We start from the raw sequence: 16113 nt of genomic DNA, 5'->3' as shown, positions 1-16113 counted from the left end.
GTTACACTTTCAATGTACAAAATATACATATACGTTACATAAACGTATGGATGTTTATATCAGCTATTTTGTTTGAACGCAGCACAACGGATATCAACGCAGGCTAACATTGTGTCATTTGATGGGGTGGCTTATGTCAACATTTAGATATCACATAACGTTAACATAACGTTCAGACAGCTTTAAAGTGACGCTGACATGTCGTGTCTGCTGTTGTTCTAGCTACAGTGCTGTAAATGTCATTCAACAAAAGAAATGCAGCTGCAGCTAGCTAACGTTAGCCACCGAGCTAGCGAGTCCCGGGGAACAAATTGAATTAACCGAACGGGCGGACTGAGAAAGCACGAGCTACTCTGTGCAATGCAATGCTGTTAAAATGAGCAGCTCGATAATAATGTACATATTTTCAAACCTTGGTTTGTTTCTGGAAACAGCTTACGAAGTGGTGTCTGCTCAGGCGGATCGACGACGACGGATGAGGCTGCTCTTTAGGATGGCTGTTGTTTTTTTTTTTTTTTTTTTTTTTGCCAAATGTGACGCAATGGTCTGCAGTTGTACGGAAAGAACCGATAAATACCGAATGTAGCCGAAGCCCCGAGTATAACAATTTCAACAGAGAATGTATTACTACGTTAAATTATCTGAATATTGAAACGTTAAAGTATACTTTGTTCACACTTCGACGTCTATAGAAATATAATAGAATTATATAGAAAGTATAAGTACAGAAATGTACTTTGTAAAACAAATTGTAGCAGGACAGACAGACAGACAGACTGCTCCTGCACAGCTGCTGGTCAAGCTTAATAAAATTAGTCCATGGTGATCATGGTGATGCAGTGCTGGGTGCTTTAATTCTATTAAGACGTTGTGCTCCCCTCCCTGCAGGCTCTGGCTTAATGAATGATGCTGTAGATTTATCAATTTTATCAATGACTTCTCTCTATCAAAGCTACAGAGTCTGTGTTCAACTGTGAAGAAAAACCATGTCCTTACATAATCTCTCTATGACTATCAGTGTTGTGTATGTGAGAAATTCATCAGCAGTGACTCAGCTGACTACCACAAGGACACATCAGACAAGAGATCATCTGTTCATGAACTGAATACTGTTATTCCATTTGAACCGAGCTCTCCTCATGTAAACTAAAATAGACATTTTCAAATCTAATCACACCTATATATTCTGCATATGCGTCCACTAAAACTGTTAAAGGGACAATTCATCTTACAGGCCTATTTATTGTGCAGTTCAGCTTTACTTTGTGAAGTCTTACAAGTCCTCTGAACCCGAACACAACAGAGACAGCAAACAGCTGCTATGGGATATGACAAGTTGATGATTTAAATGTGATTTTCTCATTAACAGCTAATTAGGTTGACAAATGACTATGCAGTCCATCGACTCACTCACTAATTGTTCGGAAATTGACCAAAACCACAATCTTCTTTGTAAGACTGAATGGCATGAACAAAATAAGAGTTGAGAAACATTTTGTTTATTGCTACTTTTAAGTTATCCATAGTGAATATTAATTATTCAGTTATTAAATACACTCCATGAAACAGTTATGAAAAATCACACACTGTCTTGTACCAGCCAAAGGACAGCGATAGCACCCTTCTTTTCAGCTCTGTACATCAGAGAGCATAGATACATTTAAGCCCATAATGTTAAATGGACGGCTTGGCTTCAGAGTTATATCAATGTAAAAAACAAATCAATAATTTTAGTATATAGCAGTTCAAATACAGTATGCAATACAGTATGCACTCTGGTAAGACAGACATCATCTTCTGTCACGACCAGCTGAGGTTGAATAGAAGATACTGTGTAGGCTCCATAAACAAACAAAATGGACAATTGTTTTTGGCATAAAAATTCTGACTTCCGTTACCAATGATACATGTGTGAATACACCATTCAGTCTAAAAAGCCACAAACTAAGAGAGTGGTGAGGAGAGTGGAAACACAAATGATGATGGTGTTAATGTCTGTTCCTGGAGATCAAACAACACATTTAGGTGAAATCATAGAAAATAAAGGAAAAACAATAAAACCAGAAACTGACCAAAGACTGCTTTGTCTGTGAACCTCAGCAGCCATTGTTCAGTGTGTTGTCACTCATTTTTGCATAGAAGCTGAGTAAAGCCTGTAAAGCTTCATTTGTTGTCTTCAGTCAGATTAGTTTTTATACATAACAACACAGGATTAAAAATTGAAATAAGGAAAGGTAAAAGCAACACCAAGATGATGACTGGCTGCAGGTCAGTCTGTGAATCATCACATCATCAGAGTAAAGTAAATGTTTTACTCCTTGGTTCTGATCACAGCATGACTAAGTATCCCAAACATATGGAAAGCGACATAAGATGTACAATAATATACAATACAATAATAAGACAGTAACATGTATCCAATCAGAACAAATGCATATCCTTTGACAACCAATCCAGTCCTAGCGGAATTTTCTTGATGCTTGAAAAGTTGGGAAGCCCTCGCACGACAAAAAGACGAGCTGCTCATGTTATAAAAACAAACATTAATGTAGAAAATCTTTTTCAGTGTGGGATCAATAAAGCAAATACAAATCAGTACAGACTCAAAGGTAATCCCTCATCATCGTTTGTTACCCATTAGAGTGTGTAGTTCTGTCACCCTACAGCCCTCTGCCTATATTTTGCAGTGTTTGTTTGGGAAGTTTTCTGGTTTACCAGTGTGTAATGTTGTCTGTCAGTGTATTTAGACATCACTAGTCACATTTCCATTTATTTTTAAATCCTAAATATTCATAATACACAGGATTTCTTTTAAGGATTAGGTGTATTTTTAATCCAGTGACACATTTTATTATCTAGCACTTCAGTTCTAAATAAATCTTATAAATATCTTTCTAACTAAATAAACCTTTACAGCCTGCACCTCTCTTTTGGATAATGTCCATATAATACACTTCTGTCAGTCAGATTGGTGAGGGGGCACGCAGTGAGTCTCCAAACACGTTGGTGTAGGAGGCTTTGAGGAACTGAACGTAGTTCTGCAGGCTTCGGTTGGTGCTGTCTGACTGTTCAAGGCGATCCTTCACGTCCTGCAGTCGGCTCTGGTAACGCCGCTCCACCTAAGCATCACAAATATACATTACAGACCTACAGACGCAGCTGACACATGCAGGTTTTGAGTAGACTGTTATTTAAGGCCTTTACCTCCTCTTTGCTGCGTCGCAGTTGGTTGATTTCTGAGGTAGTCCTGCTAAGTTGGGCCTCTAGGTCCAATATCTTGGACTGGGTGGAGCGTTCTTTGGTGGCAGCACGTTCTCTGGTCTCTGACATCTGGAGATAAATATGACACATTAATTAATGGGCAACAGAGGGTGAAAATAGCACACAACTGATATATCCCTCACTACATTCATTTTAGGACATGCAAGCACACTTATAATGACACACAGCCCGATACACCCGAGCTGCAGAATCCTCTTAATGTAACACTGAAGTTTAAGCTAACAAGGGGCTCACGTTCACTTTTTATTTGCCAAAGAACCTCAACATCAGCATGTCTTTTAGTGTCAATCATCAATTAGTGTTAATACAGAGGAATGAGGAGGCTTTGCTTTCTGATCTACTACTATACCCTTGAATCATAGTTTTGTTGTTTGTGGCCAATGTTTAACAGCTGTTGTCAGTTACAGACCTGTTGGCGAGCATCATCCAGAGCCTCTTCCAGCTTTCGGCTCAGCAGGGAACACTCCCTTGTTTTTTCTTCCAGGCGGAGCTGATTGCTGTGGATGGTGTCTTCCCGTTTGGCAATGACAGCCAGCAGGTCACCGTTCTGACCGCCGGCCTCCTCCAGCTTTCTGTGAGATAATACAGAAAAAGAGACAGCAACAACGACCAGTTGGAATAAACAGTTAAACAGTGCACTGACTCATATCATTAAGATGATTATGTCGTCAAAACACATATGAGAATGACATGATGAGGTATATGTAGCGTGAAGCTTTGTTTTGGAGCTGATGGAGTGGCTGTGACACACAGCTCATGGAGATAATTAAGGTAGTTAAGAACCCTTTTAATGACTGACTGACGCAGTTTGTGACAGTTGTATTAATTTTGTCTGAGGAAGGCTTGAAATGTCAGAATCTCTGGTCTGTACAAAGCGTAGAAAAAAGCCTAGAGACCTTTCCAAACTCTCCACTCGTTGCTGAAGCTGTCTGTTCTCCTCCAGCAGCACTTTGTTCTTCTGTCGTAGAAGCTCCATTTGGCTGCCCTGTGTCTCCACCTAACACAACATGAGACCAGACACTTATCAGCTGACTTGGACTGCATCCATAAGTATTTGATTTAGATATATTAAATCACATACTGTTTAAAATAAAAACTACATTTCCCATAAATCCTTTGACTTCCTATCACTTATTATTTTCTGTCAATAACCTCTGTTTGTGCTCAGAGTTTAGTGTGTCCTTCTAGTTTAGTTCTACAAAACATAATTTATCTTGCAATAATAGCATTTAGATAAGTTTCAGCCAAATCTGATTTGCAGTTTCACATTAAACAATGTAAAATATAGATTCCGTGTAGCATCTTGACTTGATTCATAATTCAATCATAATTTTGTGACTCAGACTTGAGCTGTATCAATGGGAATGTTGTGACCTTCATACGGAGATCAGTCAGGGTTGTACTGAGCTCCATGCTGCGTCTCTCCTGGCTGCGCTCCCTGTCCTGAGCCTCCTGCAGCTGGAGTTCAGAGCGTCGTAAAGCTTCAGGAAGAGGCTCCAGCTCTGCCAGCCGACCCAGCAGCTCTCTGCGCACCGCCTCTATCTCCTGATCCAGCTCTCCCCGTACTGCCTGGGCCTCCTGCTCCACCTGAGCCAGCTGAGCATGGTACTCGTCTGCCTCGGCCCGGGTTTTTCCAACCTGTGCAAGCATTGGAACAATGTCCTTGGGATCAGTCACAAACTCATATCTGTTGTATTCCCATTACAGTACGCGTCACATACCTGGATCTTATAACTGTCCAGCAGGCTTTCATACTGCTTGATGGAAGCTTTGACCTGCTGGAGCTCTGACTGAGACAAGGCCAGCTTTTCCTCCACTGCAGATGCTGTAGCCTGACAGGAATACACAGCATCAGATGATGCATCATTAATTATTAAATTAAGAGGAGAATCCATCCTGCTAATGTAATAAAGGTCAATGTAAGTCTATTAGAATGAGAAACTGGGATAGGAAGACACAAAAGCAGATATGTAGAGCTTCTGATCAGGATGAGGTCAGGGTAACATTCGCTCACTGTGTTTTCACCATGAGATACAGTCACCCTCTGTGGACTCTCACCTTGAGGGACTGGTTCTCCAGTTTGGCAGCAGTGCACTCTGTGGTCAGTCCATGCAGGTGATCCAGCAGGGCTTCTCTCTCCACCCGGCCTTTATCCTCTGAACTCTGCAGCTGCTCCGTCAGCTCTGTTATACGGCTTTATCATAACATACTTTCATTTATTTAGAGAACACTTTTTACTGGTATGAAGACAATTAAAAAAAAAAGCTAATTAAGGTTCTGCTGCATCTCCAGTTCCAAACAGTGTACTGGTTTCATCCATTATTAGATTCACTTTCCATCAATCAGAATGGTCAGCGGATTGCTACAGGTGCTGGGTGCATATATCTAGTATCCGTTGTCATGTCCACAAAATCTGATGACTTGGTGGGTCAACATAGAGACCCAAATGTTGCAAGAACCATCCATTTAAATGATGGCACCTTCTTCTGTGATTTAAGAGAACTTCTGTTCAGCATGAATAAAATTTTTGTCCTGGCCTGTTGTACAAGTCATATGTAGATAGTCTTTGTCCATGAGGTGAAAAGGGAATAATGTCTCAGTATGGATAAATTCAGAGTTTAAATGTGTCATGAAATAAAGTTAAACACAATCAGTGTGACTTATTTTATGAGAGAAGAATTCTCAATCTAGTGTCAGATTTGTCCATAGGATCATTCTCTGTTGCACCTGACATCACATCAATTCTTTCCTTATATCTGTCCGTCATGTCCCTTTGACCCATATTCCATCATGCACTGCGAGACATTTTTCAAACATCTAATGATGTTAACTGTTCTCTCCATTTTTTTTTTTTTTTTTTTTACAGTCCCCTAATACCATGACTGACAACTGACGATTGACTGCTAATGATCAAATATGACAAACACATAGCTACGGACGGTGGCAACAAGTTTGGCCAGTTCAGAGAGTTTGATGAATCTGACTTGTTTGAGTTTCAACTTTAAGGATACAAAACTGTTCTTGCATCTGTGCTCATGATTCCTCTTTAGTAACACGCAGATCATAAAAGCAAGGAAGATGGATAATAGATGTACGCATGTGCTGCAATTCCACAACAATCAGAATGGTCAGCAGATTGCTACAGGTGTTGGGTGCATAAATCTAGTATCCGTTGTCATGTCTATAAAATCTGATGACTTGGTGGGTCAACATAAAGATGTAGAATGTTTAGATTTAAGATTTACTGCATGATTTTATTATTTTCCAGACTGTAACCAGAGATGTCACTCCTCTGTATGTCATTATTCAGCTGTCTTTCAGCAAATTTGTCTCATTATCACAATGACAGATGCTTATGCTCTCTAAGAGCTGCAGTTACCTGTTCAACAGGGACACTTCAATCTGCAGTCTACTCTTTTCTTTTACTTCTTGGGAATGGCGACCCTGCCAGCTCTCTGCTGCTGACAGTGCATCAGCCACCTGCTTCTCCTGATGAAACATAAAATAAAATAAAAGTCAGACTTTTTTGTTGACTCTGTTAGAAAACCATGGATAACAGCCTCCTTGTTCTGTGGCACAGCCTTACCATGTCCAGCAGCTGGACACTCAGCTGGCCTGCAGTGCCCTCGCTGCGCTCAGCTCGCTGTTTCTGGGCTCGCGTGGCTCGTTTCAGGGCCTCTCGGTCTGCACCGGCCTGCTGCTTCAGCCTCGCCAGCTGTTCTGTCAGATGCTCCATCTCCGCTTTCTGCTGATTGGCTGCTCGCTCCAGGTTCTGAACCAATGGAAAGGACGAAAAAAACATAGGGAAGAGCTGGAATCACTGTTTGTGCTTTTCCATGTGTAGTGTATCAGACAACAGCTAAGCTAAAAACAGTGAGTCTGATATGAGCATAATCATAATACACAACACCAACAACAACAGTAGATAAATGATGGCGTGTGGAGGACAGACCATGACAAACCTTGATCTGCACAGTCAGCCGGTTGTTCTCAGCTTCTTTGCTGCGGAGCTGTCCCTGTAAGTGAGCTCTGGTTGACTCCAGACTCTTGGACAAATCAGCTGTGCTCTGGGCATTGTCCTGCATTCCACAAATCCAGCAGAATTCATATTAGAAAGAAATACATATTCTGCTTTGTCCAACATAACTAAAGGATATCAGTAAACTTGCTGTGCTACATATATTACTTATTATTAGTCATTATTGTTACCATATCTCCATTACAGTTAGTTAGTTTATAGTTAGTTTATGATTTGCTGCTGCTGTGCATGTGTCTCTCTATCTCTATCACAGGTTCCACTGCTACTGTAATCATTTTATCATTTGTTGTAATTCATTGTCATTTTATCATTCATTGTAATTGTACAATATGTTTGTGTTGATTTGTTCTGTACACGTGACATCTATTGCACGTCTGTCCGTCCTGGGAGAGGGATCCCTCCTCTGTGGCTCTTCCTGAGGTTTCTTCCACCTTTTTTCCCTGTTAAAGGTTTTTTGTGGGCAAGTTTTTCCTCACTCGAACCAAGGGTGACAGCTGTGCTCACAGTACCTTTTCAGCATCTAAAAGTTTGCAGAGTTGGTTAAGCTCTCTGTCTTTCTCTTGAAGTTTCACCACAAGATGCTGTGAAAGGAAAGGTGAGGTAAGCTTTCTTTACAGAGCACATTCCACATAAAAACAAGAGACAACACATGGAAAAATATATGAAGGCATCAGATACAGATACAAAACATTTAGGATAACTTAAAAACTGTAGATTTAGAAGGCATGTATTAAACTTACAGCATTTTCTGCCTCTGTGTCCATCAGTCTCTTCAGTAATGTGTCCTTCTGCTCTGACAGTCGGACTGACTCCATCTGCTCAGAAACAAACATTTACTGCATATTTATGATTAAAGAAAAACACACAAATCAACTATGTGGGTGGCAGGAGAGGGGAATATGACAGTACAAACCATGACACAAAGTAAGATTTTTGATACCGAGGCCAGAGATCTAGAATCGAGATATCTATTATATATATATATATATATTATATATATATATATTATATATATATATATATATATCTATATATATATATATGATATCATGATATAAACTGCCCACTGTTTAAGACGAACTGATCATGACAAATGTTTAAAACATCGAAATATGAAGAAACCCCTGAAACACAAACAGTTTGTGTGTTACGTTACCATTTGCAATGTGCATCTCTTTCCTTTATGCATAAGCATTTATTATTGTTGACCAATCATCACTTTACTTCAATAATCTAGTCAAACATTAGCTGTATGTCCATCATCCCCATCTCCACCAGCCTCTCTCTCTCTCTAGTTGTGGTGTGTAAATTCTGTGCATCTTATCTCTTTATAATACAACTTCTGTTACATTACCACTGCTATTACACCTAAATTGTGTGATATTATAATTGTACCGTATCTGTCATGAATTTCTTTCTCTCATACAGTTGACTACAGTTGAAGTCAAAGTTGTGGAGTGAGGATCATTACGTAATCTTGTAGAAATCCCACATGAACACAGGCAGAGTGTGACTGAGCGTCCCAGGAGCTGACTGCATAATGAGCTGCTAAATCAGGAGCTAAATACACGATTGTGTCCACGAATGCATGCAGGGAGACCAGCAGGGCACATCTGTGCTATTTCTGTAAATCTGGTTCTTAGTCTAAATATTAAAAACTACACGGTCCAAACTCCTCCAAGTCTCTTCCTCGTCAGTTAGCACATCCAAAAGAGTGGTCACAGTTACCTGGGATCCATGCTGCGCTCTGAGAAGGTGCCGCAGAGTTTGGTTTGTGGCCTCAAATGTCTCCAGTTTCTGCAGCAACAGCTCCTTCTGACGGGCCAAGACTGAAGACTCTGAGCCATTCAGCCCCTTCACCAGCAGACAGAAGAGGAACACAGACATGTTCACCAAAAAAAGTTGTGGGAATGAATTCAGACAAATCATTGAATCACATTAAACGATCTCAGATGTCACAGCAGCCTGTTGCTTTCTACAGAGCATGTTGGACCTGACAGGGTACATAATAAGGACAAATATTGAGTTGATATCAATGTATGAAGAAGGTTGATACTCACGCTGCCACCAGCACCGCACAGTTTGGAAACAGATTCTCGCAGGGCAGAGACTTGCTTAGCAGCTGCTGTCCCGTCTTCCTCAGCCTCCATCAGTTTCCTGAGCAGAGCATCTTTGTCTTGTTGCATACTGTCCCCGTCCAATCTGCACACAGGGACAGGAACAAGTCAAACTCTGTCTGTCCAAAAGCACAAATGAAGCAAGCGTGGCTCTGTCAAGCATTTCAGAGAGATGTACAGTATATTTGGTCCTAACCACACTGGTTTCTAAGCCATTTAACTGCTGCTGTCTCATTGACTACACTAACTTTACCACAATTCTCAATGACAGGAAAAGTTCAAAGTACGAAGAAAAGAGAAGAGCAGACTTCCTGTCTACCTTTTCTACATGAAGCACTGTTATCGTAGTAGTACGATGTTAACCTGTTGTATTCGCCGTCCTCCAGCATCTTCTCCATGGATTGGCGTAATCGCGTGTTCTCCCACTCGGTCTCTTTCAGTTCTTTGGTCACCTCAGCCAGCTCCTCTTCCTGTTCGGCGATCACGCGCTGGGAGACAGTCAGCTGCTCCGACTGACGTTCCAGCAGCTGCTCTTTCTTCCGCAGCTCCACCTGCATGTGTACAGATGTGTTACTGGGGTCTTTGTGGTCATACAAAATCTGATGTAACTTAAGTGCTTACTGCCATGAACAGGGGCAGCAATTAATTTTTAAAATATCAGTCACTGTGTACACTGTTTAGAATATTTTCACCACTTTACCTTGTTGTCAGACAGCCTTTTTAAACTTAAGTATTCAATAAAATCAGTAAAGTATCATCATTCTATGCCCTCTTCAAAACCACGAGACTTCATTGACAGTGAAAATATTTTAGCACTACAGTATATGTATGAATATTAAATTGCATTGAACCGCACTGCGTAGCTTAGCTTTATTCTAGTCCTGTCTGCTTCAAGGAGGTTAACCCATTCACACTCACAGTCAATTTAGAGTCACCAATGAACCTGTTAAAGTTCATGTCTTTGGACTGTGGGAGGAAGCCGGAGTACCCGGAGAGAACCCAGGCAGACATGGGGAGAACATACAAACGGCACACAGCGAGGACCAGCCGAGGTTTGAACCAGGAAGTTTCTTGCTGTGAGGTGACAGTACTAACCACTGCACCACCATGCCACACAAATAGTGAAACATCACTAAGGTCTTAAATAAAAATAAACATATGAGGCCATCATATACATAATGTCAAATCTGTCCATGGATCTAAGAATTGTGTGATGCAGTCTCGCTCAGATCAGGTAAAACTGACCTCGTTCTTCAGAGAGCTGACTTCAGTCAGTAAGCTGTCGATCTTCTTCTCATACTGGCTGATTCGTCCGTGCAGCGCTTCCTCTTCTTCAGATGCAAGGTCAGCCAATTGCAGCGCAGACTGGAAATGTTCAGGGTCTGGTTCAGGGAGCGGTGGTGTGATCTCAAGGGAGTGCATCGGCCCCTGAAGTGCATACATAACACTTTGAGTAACACTCTTTGCCTGAATGAATCTTTCATAACACTGACACAAAAACAATCTTTTAAAGTGAGGACGGGATTTAAATGATGAGTTACCTCCCACTTGAATGAAGTGTCCCGTATAGAGGCCTTTCCTGGTGGTATCCATGGCACTCGAGCTTTGACCTTGGCTGTAGGACGGAGGTTTCCTCTGTCCACCTTGGCCTTCCCCTTTAAAACACAGTGTGTGTGTCAGGTCTGTCTATGCTGAATGATAACTACCCTCTATTAGAATATGTGTACACTATAAACATCAATGATGTTCATAGTGTACACATGTACAAATGTGTACACTGTTTCATGAGATTTTTAACTTTTGATCAGTAAATAAGAAAAAAAATGACACAATCAAGGAGACACACACTTTCTAAAGCTGCACACTGACAATGACAGGATGTTTCTAACCTGAGGAGTCCTGTCAGAACTCATCCTGTGACTCTTCACGTGCACATGGACCGGTGTGGTGTCGTTGACGTGCACATGAATCGGAGGCGAGGTGGACCGAGTTCTCGTCGCTTTCCTCTGTGAAATGGCAGTGACCAACTTAACTGTTCACATCAGAGTTTACCACAGAGACAAGTATTTATCTGAGGACAGGAGCTGAGTGTGAACTTACAAAATATGATAAGGCGGTTAACATTTCTGTAGCATGTTTGTGAGATAACTGGATCATTTCTATCATGTTAAACAGGGAAGAAAACACAAATGCTGGAAGAATGTAAACTTGTTTTGGACTGTTTTCTACACTATTAAGCACTTTGTACATATTTCATCTCCTTGGAATAGAAAATGGTGGAATATACTTTAAAATCAATGAGGAAAATTTAATTGAATTTAAGTAACAGTTAAATTAAGTTGCTAAATCTACACAAATTATTAAAGCTATACATCCCACTCTTCTAATATTGTGATGGTCATGGTGGGTATGTCATAATATATAACATATAACATAACATGTATGATCGAAGATACATTAGCCAGTGAGCCTGACATTAGCCATAGCTAATGAGCTAACTCTGATAGCAGCCTGTCTCGCCTGTAATTAACTAGCAAACTGTCCGCCTTACCATATGAACAACCAACATAAACTAGTCGAAGTTTTAAAAAATATTTCATCAGCAGAGCAGTTTTCGGTTCCTCGGGCACAATGAGTAGGTTAACATAAAAGTCTGCTGGAGTGGAAGCTTGGAGAAACTTCAACAGGTAGCGTCAACGCTAGCTTTTCTCTGGTTGGTCAATTTGAAGCACGTGACCTCTTTTTCCAACAGTGATTGGACCAGAGTCGACATCGTAACGTTCCTTAGCAACGTCCTCAACTCAACAAGCGGTGGTATATCAAAGACACGCAGTGTGGAAAGATGAGTATCCTCCTTTCATATGCACGTCGTTAGAAATGCCCTGAACGGAACTACTGCGCCACTATATGCTTTTTTTTCCAAGTGGCTTTAAATAACTACATATTACTAAACATTACATAGTTGTTTGGTAATACTCACTGCGTTATCATCCGAAACTTCTCATTATCCTGAAGCTCGGGCGTAGTGTTGTAGTGTTGTAGTACCCGGGTGAGGCTACTGGAGGGCGTCGAAGAACCATAAATTGTCTTTTCAAAAAAAAAAAAAAACAACAACCATAAAACACAATATCGTATTAATAATTCCGGTGAAGACGTTTAAAATAAAACTATGAAAATAAAAGAGTACAGACTGTATGTGAATGAAGATAAATGAAACAATGAAAGTAGTAGTATTTCTTACAGGGCAGGTCTATGCATAGTTTATGGTACAGCATACGTTATGAATTTACTAGATGTTAAAATTAGTGCGAACACGAAACGTTGGCATAAATATCTCTATATATCGCTATATGAAGGTGTAGTTCCTGACTGTGACCGCTGGAGGGCAGGTGTGTGTCAAGACAACAAGACAGACACGACACACTGACATTTCCGGTAAGAAGTTTCAAAATAAAATAATTGTTCAGCTCTATTGATGACGGCCTTCTTCACCTTGCCCAAGTGTTGGTCCCCCACATGCACATTTCCTTCCATGTGTCCCAGCCAGGTATAAACAAGATAAGAATGGTGGACTCTGTAAGCAGTCCCTCACACAGAACAGAGTGAACCATCCCAGAGGAGATCTATCTTCATGTCTGAAAACTCATCAGAAATAATGGAGGAGTGGCTTATGAAAAGTCTTTAATCAGGTCCCATGTTGATGTTGATAACTGCATACAGGAGGATGGAAATGCTCTATCATCCAAACTGCTCAGAGAATGTTTTCACTCTTCAAGTCTTCCACAGCTCTTCACCATCGCTGTAGTCAAGACTCTGACTTCTCATCTCCAACATTTAAGTTTGATAATGACCTTCAATGACAATTAGGGCAGTATTCCTCCTCCTTTAGTGATTTGGGGACTACTGTCATTAGTGTAAATCTTGTAGAGTATTTGACATTTGAATTACTATTTAATTGAATCTATCTGATGTTTGAGGTGTGTCTATACATCCACCACAGAAAATAGGATTGATCAGACTGGAACCAACAGGAAATGACACATAAAACCTCTGTGGTGTAAACTACAGGTGAGGTGACAGACGTCTCCACCACAGTTCCACAATAAAGACAGACACTTGTCCTTTTATGAAGCCACATTTTCTTTTTCTTTATTGGCTCCGTCTGGCGACACAGAAAGAAAAACGTGATACAATAATTGATCTCAATTTTGGGAAAGTGAGAGTACACTAGTCTTTGGAACGTTCTATTCTAAACAAACATGCTGCTTACAGAGATAATCATCTGTGCATTTTTTTTTAAAACTGAAATTCATAAAATACAGTTTGACTGAAAATCACAAGAAGCAAGTCACACATGTTGCTATAAAGGAGAAGTTGCACCCATCATTTTTTACAAGTATAAAAAGGTAGAAATTACCTTTCACTCACACACACACACACACACACACACACACACCTCGGGGTGAAAATAGGACTGATCAGTGGGCAGTTATTTGCCATGTGTTCCCATTAACATGCTTCTCCATGGACGTGGTCCATCCTATGGAGCAGTGGTTTTTTGTGCTTGTCATGACAAAAATAATTGATCTGTGGTGCCCTGGTGGATTCTAACACTGCTTCTCATCAGATCACGACCGGCCTTCAAATCCACCCTGTTACTATCTTGTCTAACTGTTAAGTCAGTGTTGGTTTCTCTGCTTCATCTATGCATGTTCTCCGTGTGGATATGCATAGTGGCAGTGTGAGAAAACAAACCATCAAATTTGTGGCACAGCAAAAGATTTTGGATGTTTAGTGATGACGTTTTCTGCTCTGAAACTTCACTGCAGCTGCTGGAAACAAACTTCTCACATCACCATGTTAGTTTGCATGAGAATGAGAAAAAGACAACACACCCCAACATGGGCCCAGGAATGCACAAGTAGGTAAAATCTGACACCCTGAATTCTCAAGAAAAGAAAACAGGAATCACTTGAGATGTCTTTGAACATTCAGCAGCTTGTAAACAGTTTCATTATAGACGAAGGCAATGGCAGCAGAGGACAGAGGAAAGCAGCCTTATGTTGCTTGAGTGGGATTTTATCATGGGTTTGTCACAGTGTCCACCTGGCATGAGGCTTCAGAGTCCCTGTGAGAACAGTTTGAACTCTGCAGGATGCCGTAGATCAGCCACCAACTCTAACATCTGACAGTCACTTCGAGCACACCGTCAGAAATAAAGTCGTTAATATCTCGTTAGCACAAACTAATATTTTTTGCACATCTTATGTTAAATTGTCACAGAGGAATCTCACTCGCTCGAATTAATCTCGTTAATATCTCATTCCTAGAAATCAATATATCTTGTTTGCGTGAGCGTTTATACAAGTTATTGTTTACAGGTTAAGATCTTGTTAATAAATGTAGATCTGGTTTGAATAAGTTCATATCATGTTCTCACAAGCCATCTTGTTCATATAAACTAGTATCTCACCTTATGATGTGAGTAATCTTGTTCATAATAGGTAGAATGAATGTTGTTCACACAAGTTAATATTTGTTCATATTTCATTTGCACAAACTATCATGTTCACACAGGCTATCTTGTTTATACAGCGTATCTGCTTAACATAAGTTAATATCTGGTTGTTTACAGTGGTTAGTTAAAGTTAGTGTCTTGATGAACTCGTCACATCTATCTTGTGCAGCATGCCCACTGGTTGATCACAAAGATCTGATGAGAAATGAAGCAGGAAATGTCATTTTTGTTTGCACTGTGATGCTGAGAAGCTTCTGTCAAACATGATAAAAACAAACAAACTACAATATTCTCACACACACTCATACTATGCATAATCAGTCTGTGAAGGAAAACAAACACATTCAGATTCATAGTTTGTTTCAGTGCTCATGAGTCCACTGCTGCTACATAATAACTGAACTGGTTGTGTCCATGTTCCTGTTTTACATACGAAGCACAGAAGACATCGGCAAACGTTCAGCAAACGTTCAGCAAACGTTCAGCAAACGCTCTGAATAGAAGCTAAACCTTTTTCTGGTTTATGTTTCTTTTTATGATCAGAGCAGTGTCACTTCACTGTTCACTGTTTCAATTCAATTCTGTTAATTTTGTCCTTAGGTCTTAATATTTGCTATCTTCATGGATTTTTGAGTTCACACCATGGCATAAGATGACAGAAACATAGAAACATGAGACATACAAACTTGTCAACATGCAATATTTGACAATTTCAGTGAGTACATTTTTTCACTTTCTGTCCTGATCAATGTCCAAACATGTCAAAAGATTTGGTCTAATAAATAATCATGACTGACCAACAGCATCATTTTCGAGCACCATGAGGGCTTCGAATTCTGTCACATGTAAATAAACACGTTATTGCAGAAAGCCAGTCGACATGTTTGACACGTTTCAGGCAGAAGCTGTTCAAAAAGTGGCGGCAAATGAAAAGTTCCAATAGGAAAATGTCTGAAGTCAGACTCACACAACTTTTACTCTTTGTAAAAAAAAGACGGTCACCAGTGTGAAGGGCTGGCATTTTTTTCTCCTTTCCTCTCAAGCATGACAAACAAGATCAAAACAATATCAAACTTCATAAAGTGCAAGCCTACAATATCTTAATCGTCATAACTGTCAACACGAGGGAATGTGGAGGTTGATATTACAGTGAAACT

The 16113-nt window shown here is 40.3% G+C and overlaps 3 protein-coding genes across 4 annotated transcripts in view; all 3 read right to left on the bottom strand.

Annotated features, from left to right (window-relative positions):
- The window catches only part of sptan1 (spectrin alpha, non-erythrocytic 1), a 34670-nt gene extending 34128 nt beyond the window's left edge, over positions 1-542 (bottom strand). The window contains exon 1 of the mRNA XM_019272178.2: positions 413-542. The gene's annotated coding sequence lies outside the window, so the exon portion shown is untranslated. The remainder of the gene's footprint in view (positions 1-412) is intronic.
- Positions 543-1479: 937 nt separating this feature from the next.
- odf2a (outer dense fiber of sperm tails 2a) lies at positions 1480-12499 on the bottom strand. Of its 2 annotated transcripts, none has more exons than XM_019272185.2 (19): positions 12419-12499; positions 11328-11444; positions 10980-11093; positions 10684-10866; positions 9802-9989; positions 9382-9523; positions 9050-9175; positions 8062-8136; positions 7831-7902; positions 7245-7361; positions 6869-7054; positions 6662-6771; positions 5341-5476; positions 5004-5114; positions 4657-4920; positions 4179-4279; positions 3692-3854; positions 3205-3330; positions 1480-3119 (listed from the first exon to the last, which is right to left on the bottom strand). In XM_019272185.2, the coding sequence occupies exons 2-19, from the start codon at positions 11349-11351 to the stop codon at positions 2964-2966; spliced, it is 2394 nt and encodes a 797-aa protein (XP_019127730.2). In that variant the 5' UTR covers positions 11352-11444; positions 12419-12499; the 3' UTR covers positions 1480-2963. The 2 variants fall into 2 exon arrangements, with proteins under 2 accessions (XP_019127730.2, XP_010740558.3); XM_010742256.3 differs by lacking the exon at positions 12419-12499 and adding an exon at positions 11990-12187.
- A 1076-nt stretch (positions 12500-13575) lies between these two features.
- The window catches only part of scai (suppressor of cancer cell invasion), a 30394-nt gene continuing 27856 nt past the window's right edge, over positions 13576-16113 (bottom strand). The window contains exon 18 of the transcript XR_003463534.1: positions 13576-15151. The gene's annotated coding sequence lies outside the window, so the exon portion shown is untranslated. The remainder of the gene's footprint in view (positions 15152-16113) is intronic.

The sequence above is a fragment of the Larimichthys crocea genome, chromosome I (assembly GCF_000972845.2).
Source record: "Larimichthys crocea isolate SSNF chromosome I, L_crocea_2.0, whole genome shotgun sequence".
NCBI lineage: Eukaryota > Metazoa > Chordata > Actinopteri > Sciaenidae > Larimichthys > Larimichthys crocea.
This window is presented reverse-complemented; position numbering and strand designations above follow the sequence as displayed.

Coding starts and splice junctions, on each gene's coding strand:
- odf2a (XM_010742256.3), bottom strand. Junction 9,176..9,381: donor TGTGCGGTGCTGGTGGCAGC/GTGAGTATCAAC, acceptor CTGCTGGTGAAG/GGGCTGAATGGCTCAGAGTC. Junction 5,115..5,340: donor TGGAGAACCAGTCCCTCAAG/GTGAGAGTCCAC, acceptor TATTCCTGTCAG/GCTACAGCATCTGCAGTGGA.